General features: G+C 42.5%; 1 protein-coding gene across 1 annotated transcript in view; it reads left to right on the top strand.

Annotated features, from left to right (window-relative positions):
* The first annotated feature begins 211 nt into the window (after positions 1-211).
* LOC112246070 (nucleolar GTP-binding protein 2-like) overlaps positions 212-20,115 on the top strand; it is a 34,166-nt gene continuing 14,262 nt past the window's right edge. Inside the window, exons 1-9 of the mRNA XM_024414337.1 lie at positions 212-411; positions 849-939; positions 1,146-1,240; positions 1,539-1,678; positions 11,857-12,041; positions 12,350-12,416; positions 13,447-13,605; positions 16,865-16,978; positions 17,718-17,846. Of these exons, the coding sequence (XP_024270105.1) occupies positions 348-411; positions 849-939; positions 1,146-1,240; positions 1,539-1,678; positions 11,857-12,041; positions 12,350-12,416; positions 13,447-13,605; positions 16,865-16,978; positions 17,718-17,846 (1,044 nt within the window). The 5' untranslated portion in view covers positions 212-347. The remainder of the gene's footprint in view (positions 412-848; positions 940-1,145; positions 1,241-1,538; positions 1,679-11,856; positions 12,042-12,349; positions 12,417-13,446; positions 13,606-16,864; positions 16,979-17,717; positions 17,847-20,115) is intronic.

The following is a 20,115-nucleotide window of genomic DNA, read 5'->3' as shown; positions in this document are numbered from 1 at the left end:
ACACTCTTCCGTGTTTTATAAGGAATTAGAACAGTACATTCGAATAAGAAAGCTGCAAATTAGCTAATCTTCTAATCTGTCATTTGTTGTACCCCCCAGCATATGTTATTGTCTGTTTGTATACTTATTGTATGTATACTGGTTTGTCTGCAATAAATAAAAATGTAAAAAAGACAAAAAAAATACACGTGTACTGTCGCTCTCTGATGACGTCTTTCCGGAATGTGCGGACGCTGAGTTAAAACACGTGGTTCGGGTACATAGAAGAAGTTGAAGATATCACTTTACATTTGGAGTGTTTTCGCTTATTGTTCATCGTCTACCTGTGTGTCAGATAACCTGCCAAGATGGTGAAGCCACGGTTCAAGGGGAAAAGCACGATAAACACCTCGGCGGCCAGCAGTAATCCTGGTAAGTTACAGTTCTTGCGCGATGTAACGTTACTGTTTGTTTACAGCTAATGTTAGCTAGCTAACGTTAGTTGGCTAAGCCGATAGACTTTCTCTCTGAAAAGACGAAATGGACAGATCAAACCTTACCCAACTAACGTTATCTATGCAGAAACATTTGGTCCATATGTGACATTCGTGTTAGCTACAAATTGGAAAAGTATACAATGACATAATTAGTTCGCTACAGTAACTACCTAATTTAGCTACACATGTCTAACGTTATGCCAAAAACACAACTTTCATAACATTGAGAACTATACGTTATATGGATTTCCAATATTGTTCTGACACTGACAATTAATTAACCCTAAATACCACCACCTATAATCTCCAACACTGTGTGTGACATGAAATTGCTATATCACCGAAACTTTACCTTATGACTACCTTTTACAGACCGACCCAAGACTCCTGCAGGTTCAGGCAACAGCATGAGGGACCGAGCAACTGTCAGGCGTCTGAATATGTACAGACAAAAGCAGAGATGGTAAATGATGGGTGGGGGAAAAATGTGACACTTCCCCTGTGACTTACATATGAACTATTTCCTATAATGCTAGTGTAACGCTCAGGTTGACACATTACCCAGATAGACCACACTAGTTCCTGGTATTCCAAAGTTAGCTCATCTTCATTTCTTGTTTAAAATGATTGTTTTGTAATATATTTGACTGTAACATCCTCTGCCATTAGCAACAACAGAGGCCAGGTGATCAAGCGTTTGTCATACCAGTCCACTGTTTCTGATGGGACACAGGCCAGAGTGGAGCCCAACATCAAATGGTTTGGTGAGTAGTGCTGTTAACAGCAATTGCCACACTGTCACTGGTTAACCCACACATTTTCTTGTCTGTTTTTATTATTGATTGGACAGGTATAATGGCAATTTGTCTAACAATTGATCAGCTCTGAGCAAGTTCAAACTGTATACAGAATGGCGAAGTTCTTGTCAATAATGACTGGCAAACTCTTGATTTAACAAATCTGTTTTTATGCCTTTTTTAAAATATCTGTATGAGAGATAAGATGGTAGCCTCAACTCACACACACTGGATAATTCTTCCCCTCTGGTCTCCTCTGTCTCAGCAAACACTCGGGTGATCAAGCAGTCGTCCCTACAGAAGTTCCAGGATGAGATGGGTGCAGTGAAGAAGGACCCATACCGCGTGGTGATGAAACAGAGCAGGCTGCCCATGTCACTCCTGCACGACAGAGTCAAGGCACACGTAAGTACCAAACAGGGTCGTATTAATTTGGGCACACTATAGTTTGGTCACGATACCAGCATTTTGACCTCGATAGCAGGTCTAGTATCATGATATGGAAACAATACCGTTGCAAAAATGTCACCGCATAACCACTGGTCGTACATTTTTTTAAACATATGTTGATAACTAGTTTTATTAAACCTTCATTTAGTACATCTAAAATAATGGTGTTTTATTTTAAAAAAAAATATATCAATAACCCCCTAGAGTTGGAGGTTAAATGTGTGTGTGTGTGAGAGAGACTTATTATATATCCTAGATATGACAGACACTTCAAAATGTTATTTAAAAAATAAATAAAAATTACTGTCATTTTTGCCATATGTGAATGTGCTATTCAATTTGTTACTATGAACTACAGTAGTAAAAGCCAAATTCAATATTTATCATTAAATAACAGAAGAATATCTCTCCTAAATGTAATTTGACATACAGTATCATGGTTAATATAATCATCGGTGGCCATAATATTGGGTCAAATGACATTCAGTAGACGTATGATCCATTTTTCATTACAGCTAAATAATTTTAATAGTTCCAAAACAACGTAAAAAAGTCTTTGAAGACCGACCCAAGACTCCTGCAGGTTCAGGCAACAGCATGAGGGACCGAGCAACTGTCAGGCGTCTGAATATGTACAGACAAAAGCAGAGATGGTAAATGATGGGTGGGGGAAAAATGTGACACTTCCCCTGTGACACATAATTTCTGAAGCTTCTATACTGCAGTAGTCTACACCCCTCAAACTCGACCCTGGACCTCGAAGCCAGTTCCACTGCTTGTTTTCATTGTTACCCTCTAATAAAGCACCGATTTAGACCCGGCAGACCAGGTGGGTATAATACATTTTCAAGTAGAACAGCAAACTAGCAGGCTCCCGACCTCGTATCGTAAGAGTTGGTCTACGCAGTACACACCATAGGAATACAATGGATTTTTACATAGTATACTACAATTCCAAGAGTGCACTTTAACTCCCAGGGTGAAATGCTCCGCCCAGGAATGCTGGCTAGCAAGCCCAGACAAATGCAAAATAGTCTAAATATATTGCCTTCATACTTCGGTTATGCAGCCAACGAGTGCTCAGCATATGTGGGAACTCCTTCAAGACTGTTGGGAAAGCAACCTCATGAAGCTGGTTGAGAGAATGAAGTGCAAAGCTGTCATCATGCAAAGGGTGGATACTTTGAAGAATCTTAAATATGAAATATACTTTGTTGGTTACTACATGATTCCTTATGTATTATTTCATGGTGTTCAGGTCTTCACTATTATTCTACAATGTAGAAAATAGGAAAAATGAAGGAAATGAGTTGTTGTGTCAACTTTGACTGGTACTGTGTGTTCGTCATTGTCACTCAAATCATTCAAATGTAGTTGTAGTAGAATAAGGTTACAATGCAAATGCTCTGTGTACAGTGGCAAGAAAAAGTATGAACCCTTTGGAATTATCTGGATTTCTGCATAAATTTGACATAAGTCACAACAATATCTGAACTCTGTGTGCTTAAACTAATAACACACAAATTGTATTTTTCTTGTCTATTTTGAATGCACCATTTAAACATTCACAGTGTAGTTTGGAAAAAGTGTGAGCCCCAGGGCTAATTACTTCTCCAAAAGCTAATTGGAGTCACGAGTCAACTAACCTGGAGTCCAATCAATGAGACGATTTTGGTTAGAGCTGCCCTGCCCCGCCCCATAAAAAAATACTCGTAAAATGTTAGTTTGCTGTTCACAAGAAGCATTGTCTGATGTGAACCATGCTTCGAACAAAAGAGATATCAGAAGACCTAAGGTTGACTTGCATAAAGCTGGAAAGGGTTACAAAAGTATCTAAAAGCTTTGATGTTCATCAGTCCACGGTAAGACATATTGTCTATAAATGGAGGAAGTTCAGCACTGTTGCTACTCTCCGTAGGAGTGGCCGTCCTGCAAAGATGACTGCAAGAGCACAGCGCAGAATGCTCAATGAGGTTAAGAAGAATCCTGGCGTGTCAGCTAAAGACTTAAAGAAATCTCTGGAACATGCTAACATCTCTGTTGACGAGTCTACAATACGTAAATCACTAAACAAGAATGGTGTTAATGGGAGGACGCCATGGAAGAAGCCACTGCTGTCCAAAAAAATCAGTACACCTGGATGTTCAGTTGTTTTGAAGGAAGGAACACACAACACTGTGGAGAAAAAAAGGCACAGCACACCAACATCAGTTGGGTGATGCAACGGAACAGCAATCCAAAATATAGAAGTAAATCAGCAACAGAATGGCTTGAACAGAAGAAAAAATGCTTTATGGAGTGGCCCAGTCAGTCCCGACCTCAACCCGATTGAGATGCTGTGGCATGACCTCGAGCGTTTCACACCAGACATCCCAAGAATATTGCTGAACTGCAACAGTTTTGTAAAGGGGACTGGTCCAAAATTCTCACTCTCCTTCTCGCTTACTTTCCAAATGTGGCTCGCACTGTGGCCGCTGCATGCGCAAGTAATCTGCCCCCTCAAAAAAAGATTCAGACAAATTACTAGATGAACTAGATCCTTTCAATCCGACTTGAGACACATTTGACACAAGTACCGAAAGTAACCAATTCTAGTATCAAACCTTTTTTTTAAATGTTTTAGTATCGAAAAGTACCAACTTTTCGGTAGACCGTGCTATATTAGCCCACTGTAGCAAAATGTTTTGCGACTGAAAACGAAGTGTTTTAGTCTTCTGTTTGGTGCCTAATGAATACAACCCGGTCACACATTTTTAAATACAAATATATACAAACAATACTACACTTTTATACAAACAATACAACCCTCAAACAAGAGACTGGCATGCATGTTGTTAGTTCTGTATGTACAGTTAAGGGCAAGGGGTGCTGCTCTGTTTTGAGCCAGCTGCAGCTTTGCTAGGTCTTTCTCTGCTGCACTTGACCATATTACAAGACGACAGTAATCATGATGGGACAAGATCAGAGCCTGAAAAAACAGTACAGTTGATTTGTGTTAAACACAGAACATATTTTTATTACAGACATAACCCTCCCCATCTTCACAACTTTGGCAATATGACTTGACCGTGATAATTGACCATCCAATGTTATAACTTGGAGTTTAGCGTCCTCGACTTGCTCAATGGTCACATCTTAATGCACAACTCCAGTTGAGGTTTCGGTCTTAGAAATTGTTTGGAACCAAATACTATGCTTTTAGTTTAAATGTATTTAAGAGTTTATTATGAATCACACATTCTGATGCTGACAAACTCCTTTTTCTTTTAGAATTTCGGTGAGCTTTCTGGCTTTGGTTGCTGAAATGTAGCGTGTGGACTCATCCGCATACATAGTCATTATAGCTTTGGGTAAAATCGTTTGTTTAAAAAGAAAATAGATGAGTAACGGCCCAGGACGACTGCCCTGAGGGACACTGCACATACTTTTGGTCATGTAGTGTATGTGAACAGCTCATTCCAAAATCATGGCAAATAATATGGAATTGGTCCCCGCTTTGCTGCTATGACATCCTCCATGCTTCTGGGGAGGCTTTCCACTTAGATGTTGGAACATTTCTGCGAGGACTTGCTTCGAGCATTAGTGAGATCAGGCGCTAATGTTGGCCGATTAGGCCTGGCTCGCAGTCGACGTTCCAATTAATTCCAAAGGCGTTTGATGGGGTTGAGGGCAGGGCTCTGTGCAGGCCAGTCAAGTTCTTCCACACCGATCTCGACAAACCATTTCTGTACGGACCTGGCTTTGTGCACCAGGGCATTGAAAGTAGCAGTTCGAGCAGGGCATAAATTTGGCAGATTTACTTGTTGGAAAGGTGGAATCCTATGACAGTGAAAGCCACTGAGCTCTTCAGTAAGGCCATTCTACTGTTAATGTTTGTCTATGGAGATTGCATGACGGTCTGCTTGTATTTTATACACCCGTTTTATACACATTTTATACACCATGCTGGTGTGCAAATGGAATAGACAACAGGTAGAAATTATAGGCAATTAGCAAGACACCCCCAATAAAGGAGTGGTTCTGCAGGTGGTGACCACAGACCACTTCTCAGTTCCTATGCTTCCTGGCTGATGTTTTGGTCACTTTTGAATGCTGGCGGTGCTTTCACTCTAGTGGTAGCATGAGACGGAGTCTACAACCCACACAAGTGGCTCAGGTAGTGCAGCTCATCCAGGATGGCATGTCAATGCGAGCTGTGGCAAGAAGGTTTGTTGTGTCTGTCAGCGTAGTGTCCAGAGCATGGAGGCACTGCCAGGAGACAGGCCAGTACATCAGGAGGCGTGGAGGAGGCCGTAGGAGGGCAATAACCCAGCAGCAGGACCGCTACCTCCGCCTTTGTGCAAGGAGGAGCACTGCCAGAGCCCTGCAAAATGACCTCCAGCAGGCCACAAATGTGCATGTGTCTGCTCCTGGACAGTCTGTGGTGCAATGTGGTCAGAAACAGACTCCATGAGGGTGGTATGAGGGCCCGACTTCCACAAGTGGGGGTTGTGCTTACAGCCCAACACCGTGCAGGACGTTTGGCATTTGCCAGAGAACACCAAGATTGGCAAATTCGCCACTGGCGCCCCGTGCTCTTCACAGATGAAAGCAGGTTCACACTGAGCACGTAACAGACGTGACAGAGTCTGGAGATGCCGTGGAGAACGTTCATTTGCCTGCAACATCCTCCAGCATGACCGGTTTGGCGGTGGGTCAGTCATGGTGTGGGGTGGCATTTCTTTGTGGGGCTGCACAGCCCTCCATGTGCTCGCCAGAGGTAGCCTGACTGCCATTAGGTACCGAGATGAGATCCTCAGACCCCTTGTGAGACCATATGCTGGTGCGGTTGACCCTGGGTTCCTCCTAATGAAAGACAATGCTAGACCTCATGTGGCTGGAGTGTGTCAGCAGTTCCTGCAAGAGGAAGGCATTGATGCTATGGACTGGCCCGCCCGTTCCCCAGACCTGAATCCAATTAAGCACATCTGGGACATCATGTCTCGCTCCATCCACCAACGCCACAGTGCACCACAGACTGTCCAGGAGTTGGCGGATGCTTTAGTCCAGGTCTGAGAGGAGATCCCTCAGGAGACCAACCGCCACCTCATTAGGATCATGCCCAGGCGTTGTAGGGAGGTCATACAGGCACGTGTAGGCCACACACACTACTGAGCCTCATTTTGACTTGTTTTAAGGACATTACATCAAAGTAGGATCAGCCTATAATGTGGTTTTCCACTTTAATTTTGAGTGTCACTCCAAATCCAGACCTCCATGGGTTGATTCAATTTGATTTCCATTGATCATTTTTGTGTGATTTTGTTGTCAGCACATTCAACTATGTAAAGAAATAAGTATTTAATAAGAATATTTCATTCAGATCTAGGATGTGTTATTTTAGTGTTCCCTTTATTTTTTTGAGCAGTGTATGTACACACACAAGTATATCTGATGTTAGAAGAACACTTTCTAGTTTCCGTTGGATAAATAACTCTGCAACCATGTGATGTAAAGCCATAGCAAGTGAGGTTTTTCTTTTTTCCCCAATTTATGATCAATAAAATTAAAGGCTTCACTGAAATCTAACAATACAACTCCACCTATGATTTTATTATCCATTTATTTTAAACATCAGTCATCTGAGTCAGTGCAGTACAAGTTGAGTGCCCATCTCCTATTTTTGCTGAAAGTCAGTAGTTAACTTATTGTAAAATCAGTACTCTGTATTCCTCAGGTAGCCAATTTCTTAGAGCCTGGTTACACCAGATTGAGCGATCTTTCGGGTTTAACCAGGCTATATTTGTGACCTATTGGCCTATTCCCGCTTGTTTTGCTCCCCTTCACAGTGAACCAATCTGCCTGTATCGCATTGTTTTGCAAGAAATAGTTTAATGCAGTCGGCCAACTTTGCACCCCTGCCACCGGTGATTTTGCTACATGACGTTCCTGTAATAGTTCTAAAACCATTATTTTCAACTGTAATAGTCTATGTATTATGAGGATTCCTGCTATGAAAGTATCTGCCTGTTTTGTGGCCGGCTGCTGTGTGTGCGAGTCACTCCCTCTCCTACCTGCGTATGGTGGAGGGAGAGAGGCATTATGTGAAGCTCAAAACGCTACTACAGGAAAATGTACAGTTTTCAAAGCTTCTACTGTTTGTTACATCAAGTAGCCTTCGCCTAGTGCTGGAAATTTTATGTATGTACAGTTGGAAGTCCGAAGTTTACACACCTTACGTTTAATCCCTGTAAAAATTCCCAGTCAGTTAGGATCATCACTTAATTTTTTTTAATTTTACTGCTTTTTCTCCCCAATTTCGTGGTATCCAATTGTTTAGTAGCTACTATCTAGTCTCATCGTCTCTCCCCAGCCTGTACGGGAGTTGTAGCGAAGGTTGAAAGTCATGCGTCCTCCGATACACAACCCAACCAAGCCGCACTGCTTCTTAACACAGCACGCATCCAACCCGGAAGCCAGCCGCACCAATGTGTTGGAGGAACCACCGTGCACCTGGCGACCTGGTTAGCGTGCACTGCGCCCGGCCTGCCACAGGAGTTGCTGGTGCGCTATGAGTCAAGGATATCCCTACCGGCCAAGCCCTCCCTAACCCGGACGACGCTGGGCCAATTGTGCGTCGCCCCACGGACCTCCCGGTTGCAACAGAGCCTGGGCGCGAACCCAGAGTCTCTGGTGGCGCAGCTGGCGCTGCAGTACAGCGCCCTTAACCTGGATCACCACTTTACTATTATTCTGACATTTCACATTCTTAAAATAAAGATAATTATTTCAGCTTTTTTCACATTCCCAGTGGGTCAGAAGTTTACATACACTCTATTGGTATTTGGTAGGTTCAATTGTTTAACTTGGGTCAAATGTTTGGGATAGCCTTCCACAATAAGTTGGATGAATTTTGGCCCCATTCTTCCTGACAGGTTTGTAGGCCTCCTTGCTCGCACACGCCTTTTCAGTTCTTTGCCCGCACATTTTCTATGGGATTGAGGTCAGGGTTTTGTGATGGCCACTCCAATACCTTGACTTTGTTGTCCTTAAGCCATTTTGCCACAACTTTGGAAGTATGCTTGGGGTCATTGTCCATTTGGAAGACCCATTTGTGACTAAGCTTTAACTTCCTGACTGATGTCTTGAGATGTTGCTTCAATATATCCACATAATTGTCCTGCCTCATGATGCCATCTATTTTGTGAAGTGCACCAGTCCCTCCTGAAGCAAAGCACCCCCACAACATGATGCTGCCACCCCCACGCTTCACGGTTGGGATGATGATCTTCGGCTTGCAAGCCTCCCCATTTTCCTCCAAACATAACGATGGTCATTATAGCCAAACAGCTCTATTTTTGTTTCATCATTTCTCCATGTGCAGTTGCAAACTGTAGTCTGGCATTTTTATGCTAGATTTGGAGTGGTGGCTTCTTCCTTGCTGAGTGGCCTTTCAGGTTATGTTGACTTCGTACTCGTTTTACTGTGGATATTGATACTTTTGTACCTGTTTCCTCCAGCATCTTCACAGGGTCCTTTTTGCTGCTGTTCTGGGATTGATTTGCACTTTTCGCACCAAAGTACGTTCATCTCTAGGAGACAGAACGCGTCTCCTTCCTGAGCGATATGACGGCTGCGTGGTCCCATGGTGTTTTATACTTGCGTACTATTGTTTGTACAGATGAACGTGGTACCTTAAGGTTTTTGGAAATTGCTACCAAGGATGAACCAGACTTGTGGGGGTCTACAATTATTTTTTTCTGAGGTCTTAGCTGATTTCTTTTGTTTTTCCCATGATGTCAAGCAAAGAGGCACTGCGTTTGAAGGTAGGCCTTGAAATACATCCACAGGTACACCTCCAAGTGACTCAATGTCAGATGCTTCTAAAGCCATGACATAATCTTCTGGAATTTTCCAAGCTGTTTAAAGGCACGGTAAACTTAGTGTATGTAAACGTCTGACCCACTGGAATTGTGATACAGTGAAATAATCTGTCTGTAAACAATTGTTTGAAAAATTACTTGTGTCATGCACAAAGTAGATGTCCTAACCGACTTGCCAAAACTATAGTTTGTTAACGAGATTTGTGGAGTAGTTGAAAAATGAGTTTTAATGGCTTCAACCTAAGTGTATGTAAACTTCCAACTTTAACTGTATGTATGAAAAAAATTATTGTAGGACATTAGCCCACATTTTACTGATGGATTAATCAATTATCCTACATGGCTATATAGAAACACTATCATTTATAGTTATCAATCTAGCTAGATGTTTTGAGATCCCTCTTCCTTTGGATGTAAGTATTATAGCTTATAGGCCAATATCCACAAAGAAGAGCAAAAAATAAATCTGATAATTCTGGATCCTATTTTGACAGGTTTCATATCAAAATATCAATCATGCAATTCCCTGTATATGTTAGATGAAATAATAGCTTTTTTTAATCAGTCTACCATCTCTGTATTAGTTGGCACTGAGTAATTGTCCAGAGCCCTGCCACTAATGTGCAGTGAGTGTCCTTGTATTTGTTATCAAGCAACATGGTCAAATTTATCACTATTTGACTTATTGTCCATTTCGCCCTGCTAAAAACGCCCCAAATGTCTCCAAGCAACACTTCTGTCCAGTTCTTCATGTTCTCTCTGAACATTGTTGTTGACTGAGTTTCAGTGTTCTTTTCCCTCTAAATAGCTCCATATGCGTGTAAGACCTTTCAAGATGCTCAAAGCTGTTGGAGATGAATGGCCTTTTCCTTTTTTACTCTCCCTGCTTTCCCCACTCCTCCTTCCTTCTCTTGCCATTTTATGTCTTAAGCCATTTCAGGGAATTGAGCCCCATGCCAAAGCAATGTGAGCAAGTCCAGATATGTTGCATAAATTATTTTTAATTAGATGTCAATTTTGGTTCTCTATCTTTTGATCTGTTCCTGCTCTTCACTGTTTGTTGGCAGAGTGTTCTCTCGCCATGGTCTTTGTCAGGTCTCTTATTCTATTTTATGGTGATGTTTTCACCATAGTTTCTGTCTTCAGTCGGTAACACGTATTTGGAGTTTTTGCTCCCCTTCAAGGTTTTTTTGTTGTTGTCATTTACTGTTAATTTTAAAAGCCAGGGTTAGCAATAGAATACTGCAAAGAAAGACCAGAAGGGGTGGAAGAAGGAAACGGGAGGTGATAGACGCATAGTTTTAGAAAGAACAACCTCCAAAACATCCTGGCGGGTAGTCAAAGTGAAGCTGAAATCTTAAACATCATTGCTTTTGACAAGATCCATAAACTGTTTGTTTTCTCTTTCTCTCCGTGTTGGAATAGGACTACGGCTTCCTTTTACGGCTGTGTTGGAGGGTAATTTAACTCCTAATCAGATCTGGCACAGACAATGCAGTTTATTGACCGTTTCACTGCGTACTTGGGGTTCTGTGTGTTGTGTGTGTTCTCCACCGTTGTTTATTGGTGGAACCCCTGGAACATGGCCACCAGCTCCGTCGCATAAAGCTTTGCGGTTTGCACCAACTAATTATAACCTAACATATACCTCACACGGAACACACATGGAATTCTACATCACTGTTCTTTCTCTCCACCACTGTTCCACCCAAGAGTTTTGTTCCAGCTGTAACCCCCTCCAAACCGTTGTGTTTTAGTTCTGCTTGTTTCTTCGCAGTGAGAGAAATAAGCTGTTGCTTTAATGGAAGCATTTATTTTGCATTGCATGCACCATTACAAAGCCACACTATACAACGCAGGCGGCCATAAATCTGTTGTGCGAGCACAGAGCTGCTCTCCTCCAGCCCCCCAGGGTTGTGGTTTGTCTGTTAGGCAGCTGAACAACTTGCAGACATTACGTTTTGAGGACACTTGTGGTTGTAGAGCTCAGACACCCATTGAAAACCATAATAAGAGAGTGCAGCACAGACGTAATTGCATCTATCGTCCCACATTTCCACATCCGTCTATCGTAAAGTCTTCCCCTTGTCTGTCTTCCGAATGTCTCCCTCCTGCTGCTTCTCTCAGGAAGCAGCTGTGATAGAATGGCCTCTCAAATAGATTGCAAAAGCCCCCTTTTCTCCTCCTGTTATCTAACCAATGCAGTCTGTCAAGCAATTTTGTCTAAATTATCTCTCCCTTTCTCCCCCCCTTGGCCACCATCTTCTGCAGAATTCTAAGGTACACATCCTGGACACCGAGGGCTTTGAGACCACGTTCGGGCCCAAGGCGCAGCGTAAACGACCCAGCCTGGTGGTGGGAGACGTGAAGGACCTGGCAGAACAGGCCGTGGTCTCGGCACAGACCTACAGCGCTGAGAAGGACCGCGACCTGGTCACCGAGGACGACGGGGTCAGGTAAGTGCAGTAGCTCCTGTCACTTTGGCACTGTTAATTCTGTCACTGGTTACTGTCACTAATGTCACTTTGACTGACAGTGACAATGCCTTCAAACAGTACTGTGCTTTATCAGGTATTCAATGTCTACCAATAACTACTAACCATTTTCTATTTACTACCTCCCCAATTCCATGATTGATACTCCATTTTCTTTGTTTTAATAATATAGCCTAGGTTTTGACTGTATGTCAGACCACATGAGCAGTTCCAGTCTGGTTATTGTTAGGGTGTGGGCACCTGTTGAACTGTATGTTATCTACACACAGAGAGGAAGCTCGTGAGGAGATCTTCAAGAAGGGCCAGTCGAAGAGGATTTGGGGAGAACTCTACAAGGTACAGCATCTTTCTATCGGATTGATATAGGAATGTTTATTGTAGTTCACCTTGATCTTTCCTACTAGATACTGCGTACGGTGCAGGTATCAGGGATGTGAACTTGCCACTGTATGTTTCTCATATCGAAATTAATGACAGAATGCGTCCCTACGCTTCCTACAAATAGAATATCAAAGTTCAGAGCGTGATGTCCGATATGGCATAACGGAACTCTTCATCCAATAAAATCACGTGTGATGGCTGTGAGCAGCTCTCCGCATCCCCTAACTAGCCATTAGTCTACTCAGCTGCTTTTCTCCCTCCATTCTTTCTGTTCAGCTCTATCAGTTAAAAAAAAAATGTTATTTAGCCTTGATAGCGAGCAGGGGTGTGCAGGCAGTGATGGGGTTGAATATGCATATTTTCATTTCACCTGTAAGGCTACCTTTTACATCACTGAAAATAAAGTCCCAAACCACTTTTTACTGCAAATTGGGGCTAATGTTATATAATTTTATAAATCATGTCACAGGCTGTTTTTATACTACTCATGGGCCGCAAGTGTTTGGTTTGATAACAAGCAACCTTGTTTAGTCATGTTAGCTAACAACATGGTACCATGGTTATGCACACATTTTGCTGGCACAGGGATAAAGGAATAGAGATAGATGCTTCAAACGTAGCCTGCATATGCATAATCAATGTAATTCTAAGCTAAATCTGAATAAAAATGTATTTTTCTGGTGTTCCTTAAATTCTGTTTGGTGCCTAACATTTGGGAGGAGTGTGTGAATGAGTGAGCGGGAAAGAGGATCATTGCATTTATACTCCTTCCTACATTGAGGCCTTTAAATATGAGCAAATCAGCTATTTTCTACCTTGGCCTTTTCTATTATATCGTATGAAGTTGGTATTTTAACAACCTCTTTCTGGCACATTTTTGGGCCCTCATCGGTTTGTATCCCTGAAGTATAGGGATTTTAGATCAACTAAGAACTCTCAAACCCTGAATCTGCTTCCTCTCTCAATCTCACTCCTTAACCCGCAGGTGATAGACTCGTCAGACGTCATCATACAGGTGCTGGATGCCCGCGACCCCATGGGTACGCGCTCGCAGAGCATCGAGACCTACATGAGGAAGGAGAAGCCTTGGAAGCACCTGATCTTCGTGCTCAACAAGTGCGACCTCATCCCCACCTGGGTCACGGTAAGAGACCCCTTTATCCTGAGACAAATACACGTGTAGTGAGGTAATAATTATCGTATATGAGGATTACACTGAACAAAAATATCAATGCAATATTTAATGTGTTGGTCCCATGTTTCATGAGCTGAAATAAGAGCCCAGAAATGTTCCATACGCTCAAATTTTGTGCACAAATGTGTTTACATCCTTGTTAGCATTTATTTTTTGCCAAGATAATCCATCCTCCTGACAGGTGTCGCATATCTAGAAGCTGATTAAACAGCATGATCATTACACAGGTGCACCTTGTGCTGGAGACAATACAAAGCCAGTAAAAAAGAAGGCCCGTACACTGTTAAAGGCCCATCTCTAAATGGGCAGTTTTGTCACACAATGCTACAGATGTCTCAGGTTTTGAGGGAGATATGAATTGGCATGCTGAATGCAGGAATGTCCACCAGAGCTGTTGCCAGAGCATTGAATGTTAATTTCTCTACCATAAGCCGCCTCCAAAATCATTTGCGAATTTAGCAGTAAATCCAACTGGCCTCACAACCGCATACCACTTGTAACCACGCCAGCCGAGGACCTCTACATCTGGCTTTTTCAACTGCGGGATCGTCTGAGACACCCGGACAGCTGATGAAACTGGGTTTGCACAACCAAAGAATTTCTGAACAAACTGTCAGAAACCGTCTCAGGGAAGCTCCTCTGAGTGCTCGTCGTCGTCACCAGGATCTTTACCTGACTGCTTTTCAGTGTCGTAACTGACTTCAATGGGCAAATGCTTACCTTTGATGGCCACTGTCACAATGAAAAGTGTGCTCTTCAGGGATGAATCTCGGTTTCAATTATACCAAGCAGATGGCAGACCGCGTGTTTGGGCGAGCGGTTTGCTGATGTCAACGTTGTGAACAGAGTGCCCCGTGATGGGGTTGTGGTATGGGCATGGCATAAGCTACGGACAACGAACACAATTGCATTTTATTGATGGTAATTTGAATGCGTGGAGATACCATGACAAGATCCTGAGGTCCGTTGTCGTGGAATTAATCCGCCGCCATCAACTCATGTTTCAGCATGATAATGCACGGCCCCATGTCGCAAGGATCTGTACACAATTCCTGGAAGCTGAAAATGTCTGTTCTTCCATGGCCTCCGTACTCACCAGATTGAGAATGTTTGGGATGCTCAGGATCGACGTGTACAACAGCGTGTTCCAGTTCCCACCATTATCCAGCAACTTCTCATTGCCATTGAAAAGGAGTGGAACAACATTCTCGCAGGCCACAATCAATAGCCTGATCGATCAACTCAATGCTAAGGAGATGCGTCGTGCTGCATGATGAAAATGGTGATCACACCAGATACGGACTGTTTTTCTGATCCACTCCCCTAACTTTTAAAAAAGGTATCTGTGACCAGCAGCTGCATATCTGTATTCCCAGTCATGGGAAATCCATAGATTAGGGCCTAATGAATGTATTTAAAATGACTGATTTCCTTATAGGAACTCTAACTCAGTAAAATCTTTTAAATTGTTGCATGTTCCGTTGATATTTTAGTTCTGTGTATATACACCTCCCGTACGTCTCATAATAAGACTAAGCAATTGGCCTATTAAAATATGTTTCTGACTCCAAAAGATAAATGGCAATATGCATGAGACTATGTTTGAGTTAAAGTAATAGGCAATCAAGAAATGTCTGATAATGGAGTTCTAAATAGAAGTGTGTTTAATGGCTTTGTAAAATGAGGCACAAAGCTTAAGTTGCAAGCATTACAAGGCATTATTCCAAGCCTATAGATCTTAACCTTAGCTTTCAAGACAAAGCATGAACAAATATGCCGATTAGGCCAGAGACCTAGAAGCCTAGGAAATGGGAATTGATCATACAACCTTCCTCCGTGGACTGGATACAGGATAAGAGGGCGAACAGACCTTGATTCCATTGATACCTTCTGAGGTGTAACCTTTTCAACCTAAAAACAACTACAATTGACCAATCAAACGACACCAAGTTTATAGTAACCTGATCACCAAGGCCCAATCTCAACAGGATGTCACATAATTTAAAGGCTTGTGTGGGGTATGAGACCATTGTAAGTAAGACAGAATTCCTGAAGACAATAACCCCTTTGCATAGAGTAATTCAGTGTTCACCCTGTACAGATGAGTTACCACTTCTGACTCATTTCCCACTTCTGACACCATTTTTTGGGGGCTCCCGAGTGGCACAGCGGTCCAAGGCACTGAATCTGTGCTAGAAGCATCACTACAAACCCTGGTTCAATTCCAGGCTGTATCACAACCGGCCGTGATTGGGAGTCCAATAGGGCGGTGCGCAAGCGGCCCAGCGTTGTCCGGGTTTGGCTATCATTGTAAATAAGAATTTGTTCTTAACTGACTGGCCTAGTTATGAAGGTTTAAAAAAACACAGATCATACATCCATATAGATAGCATCAGTTCTCCTCGCCCTACAGCTCCAGGTGGCAGAGAGCACATCAATTAGGGCCGAGCCCAGAGGTGAGGCCAAGTCACAAGTCTCAAATCCAAGTCATGCATTCTGAGCAAATCAAGTAAAAAAAAATCTGTACATGCAATGACTTAACCTTATGTCCCAAGGTCTCGATTTGTAACTATGTCTGACTTTAACATTTTAAAAAATCAAAAATAGATCGTTTAGGTGTTTTTTCATGTCTGTGAAGTTAGATAAAAAAATTAAAAAAAGTAAATTAAGTGAAAAATAAACTAGGAAGTTCTATCTGCAATCCAATCACAACAAATGCAGACCAATCAGAACACATGTCTTTGCCATCTCCCTTTAAGTATGGTTTAGGCTAGTCTAACTAGCAATAATGGCATGCAAGCAAAAAACGGTGTCAAATCTTTTAATTAGATTTCACGTTGTTGTTCAGTGATAACAGTAATTTGTCTGACCATAATACATTAAGAAATGTATCTGTTTTCTATTTTAGTAAAACCAGTGCTATTTTATAATTTATGTATTTATATTATTTACTCCATCGGCATCAGAGAAGATGATGCCTTACCCTAATGATACATTTCTAGACATACATTTTTCAATGGCCAACTGAATTGTGCATACTTGCAGGATATTTGATGGGTTTGACATTCGCCTGGTTTGTAGCCTACAATCTACACACTTTCCTTTCATACTGACACACGTTCTGGGCAAACTAATTACAATTTCACATAGAGTAAATGTATGTCCATGTCTGTCTGACTTAGGTCTGTCTGTTTTGTCTTCAAACCAGAAACGCTGGGTAGCCGTGCTCTCCGCAGAGTACCCCACCCTGGCCTTCCATGCCAGCCTCACCAATTCGTTCGGCAAGGGCTCCCTCATCCAACTCCTCAGGCAGTTTGGCAAGGTAGGTACCACTTTCTCACACATGAGTCTCCCACTCCACACGGACCGAACTAAACTCATTTGGTCAAAAGTAGGTCCCTAGGGGGCAGAGGTTGGTGCAAATGGGCAACTTTTGTCATGGCGCCCTACTCTAACCACCCTTTTGAGCGTGCGGCTCCACACAAGGTTCTCCCATCTGCTGCCGAGATATTGTTGGTATGCACGGGCCATAAAACAGGGCCTTGGATGCTCAGAGGAGGCTTAGTTAACATAAATCAAGTTGAAAGGTATATCGCTGACACTTTCCCTGTTGGGTTTAAGATAACCGTGTTGAGTAGAAAACATACTAAGGTTTCCATGATCTCTGTGTGTGAACTGAGGTTCTTTAGGCATTTGCCCCACTCCAGCGGTTTAAGTTGTTGGCCTCGGCTCACAGACATGTCAGAGAGATAACGAGGCAAAGAAACGGTTAAAATAAATGGCTGTTAGAATTGACCTTTCGGGACAAAGTGGAGAGACTAATATTTATACCTACCTCTTGGTTTTGACAGATTTTTCATCCATGGTGTAGACTTATCTGCTTCCAGTAGCTATTTTTCTCTGGTGAAAACAAGCTTTTTTAGATTACATGGCCATAAGTTTTATTAGTATTGGCCTCCGTCGAAGTGCTTTCTAGAGTTGTGGCTCTCCGGAATTGAAGACAGGTTAAGTTTAGACTATTGTTCAGGAAACTGCTATTTTAACTTGTTTTGCCTCTTCAGCTCCACACAGACAAGAAACAGATCAGCGTTGGATTCATTGGCTACCCCAACGTGGGAAAGAGCTCTGTCATCAACACTCTACGCTCCAAGAAGGTCTGCAACGTGGCACCCCTCGCCGGTGAGACTAAGGTATGGTATCATTCCCCTCAAGAATACCTTCAAAATAAAAACACTTGAACATAAGCCCATATTGATACCGGAGGTGTCATGAGCAAATTACACATGTCCAGATCATCTCAATAAAGGCCAATGCAGGGGGGACAATCTCACGCTATTCCCTTGATTGCTAAGAGAGCACACAAAATGGGATGTTGCAGGCAGCAATGTTTGTGTATCAATCTGCTACTCATAGCCTAAGTAACTTCCCGACGATGTGCTGAAGTGTATGTATTTAAACCCTTCACCTCGACTATATACACTATCGTTCAAAAGTTTGGGGTCACTTAGAAATGTCTTAGTTTTCCATGAAAACATACATGAAATGAGTTTGTCAAATTAATTGGAAATATAGTCAAGACGTTGACAAGGTTATAAATAATAATTGTGTCCTTCAAACTTTGCTTTCGTCAAAGAATCCTCAATTTTCAGCAATTACAGCCTTGCAGACCTTTGGCATTCTAGTTGTCAGTTTTGTTGAGGTAATCTGAAGAGATTTCACCCCGTGGTTCCTGAACCACCTCACACAAGTTGGACTGGCTTGATGGGCATATCTTACGTACCACACAGTCAAACTGCTCCCACAACAGCTCAATAGGGTTGAGATCTGGTGACTGTGCTGGCCACTCCATTATAGACAGAATACCAGCTGACTGCTTCTTCCCAAAATAGTTATTGCATAGTTTGGTGCTGTTGTAGAAGGAAATTGGCTCCAATTAAACACCATCAACAGGGTAAGAAATGGTGTTGCAAAATGGAGTGATAGCCTCCCTTCTTCAAGATCCCTTTTAACCTGTACAAAGCTCCCACTTTACCACCACCAAAGCACCCCAGAGCATCACATTGCCTCCACCATGCTTGACAGATGGCGTCAAGCACTCCTCCAGAATCTTTTCATTTTTTCTGCGTCTCACGAATGTTCTTCGTTGTGAGCCCAACACCTCAAACTTAGATTTGTCTGTCCATAACACTTTTTTTCCAATCTTCCCCTGTCTAGTGTCTGTGTTCTTTTGCCCATCTTTTTATTTTTATTGGCCAGTCTGAGATATGGCTTTTTCTTTGTAACTCTGCCTAGAAGGCCAGCATCCCGGAGTCGCCTCTTCACTGTTGACATTGAGACTGGTGTTTTGCGGGTACTATTTAATGAAGCTGCCAGTTGAGGACTTGTGAGGCGTCTGTTTCTCAAACTAGACACACTAATGTACTTGTTCTCTTGCTCAGTTGTGCACCAGGGCCTCCCACTCCTCTTTCTATTCTGGTTAGGGCCAGTTTGTGCTGTTCTGTGAAGGGAGTAGTACACAGTGTTGTACGAGATCTTCAGTTTCTTGGCTATTTATCGCATGGAATAGCCTTCATTTCTCAGAACAAGAATAGACTGACGAGTTTCATACATGTCTACATTGTATTTGTGATCAATTTGATGTTATTTTAATGGACAAATCTTTTGCTTTTCTTTCAAAAACAAGAACATTTCTAAGTGACCCCAAACTTTTGAACGGTAGTGTACGTCTGATACCTGGCAGAGACTTGGCCAAAAAGCAAGAAAAACAATAACCCTCATCCTTCATTTCCTCTCTCTGGACCCGTTTATCCTGTTTGGAACCAAACGGTGGATCTGGAGGTCTGGAAACCCCACTGAGGGTCATACTATCGGAGTTGGCCGTCTGTTGCCAGAGCTGTGAGCGTGCAAAAAAGATCAGTTTTTTTCTCTCCCCTTTGGGATCTATCAGATCGGCGTGTAACCAGCAAGAGTTTATCGCCCAATGCAAGGTGGCTCTTGCCAGAGGCTGCTAGCGTCTGTCTGTCTGCCTTTGTCTGTGGCCAAACAAGGTTGTTCAGCATTGGGCTGGCCCTCCTCGCTCTCTCTCGCCCCGGTTGTTTGAATGGATGTGCAATGTGTTTGTGTGTCTGTGTATAAAAAAAAAGCTTGTCAAATATTTCCTTCCGTCGTCCAAATTGGGATATGAGTATTGGTTTTCAGGCAGAAGAGAAAAAGAAATGTGATTCTCAGTACAGTAGCCAGCTCCTCTCAAAAGCAGGAGAATAGACCTTCTTACCAGGGGTTGGAACTGAAATTATTTTCCAATTGTTTTGTTCCTTTTCAAACCTCTGAAATCAATACTTTTTTTCCATTTACCTCAACATTAAATTACTTAACCAATGGATAGAACCGCTTGCTATGGAGCAAGCAGGCTATGCACATGCATTGGACAGACAAGTGTAGTGTAGGGTGCGGTATGCG

Source organism: Oncorhynchus tshawytscha, linkage group LG23 (assembly GCF_018296145.1).
Source record: "Oncorhynchus tshawytscha isolate Ot180627B linkage group LG23, Otsh_v2.0, whole genome shotgun sequence".
NCBI classification, from domain to species: domain Eukaryota; kingdom Metazoa; phylum Chordata; class Actinopteri; order Salmoniformes; family Salmonidae; genus Oncorhynchus; species Oncorhynchus tshawytscha.
The sequence above is the reverse complement of the archived record's forward strand: the minus strand, read 5'-3'. Positions and strand labels throughout refer to the sequence as shown.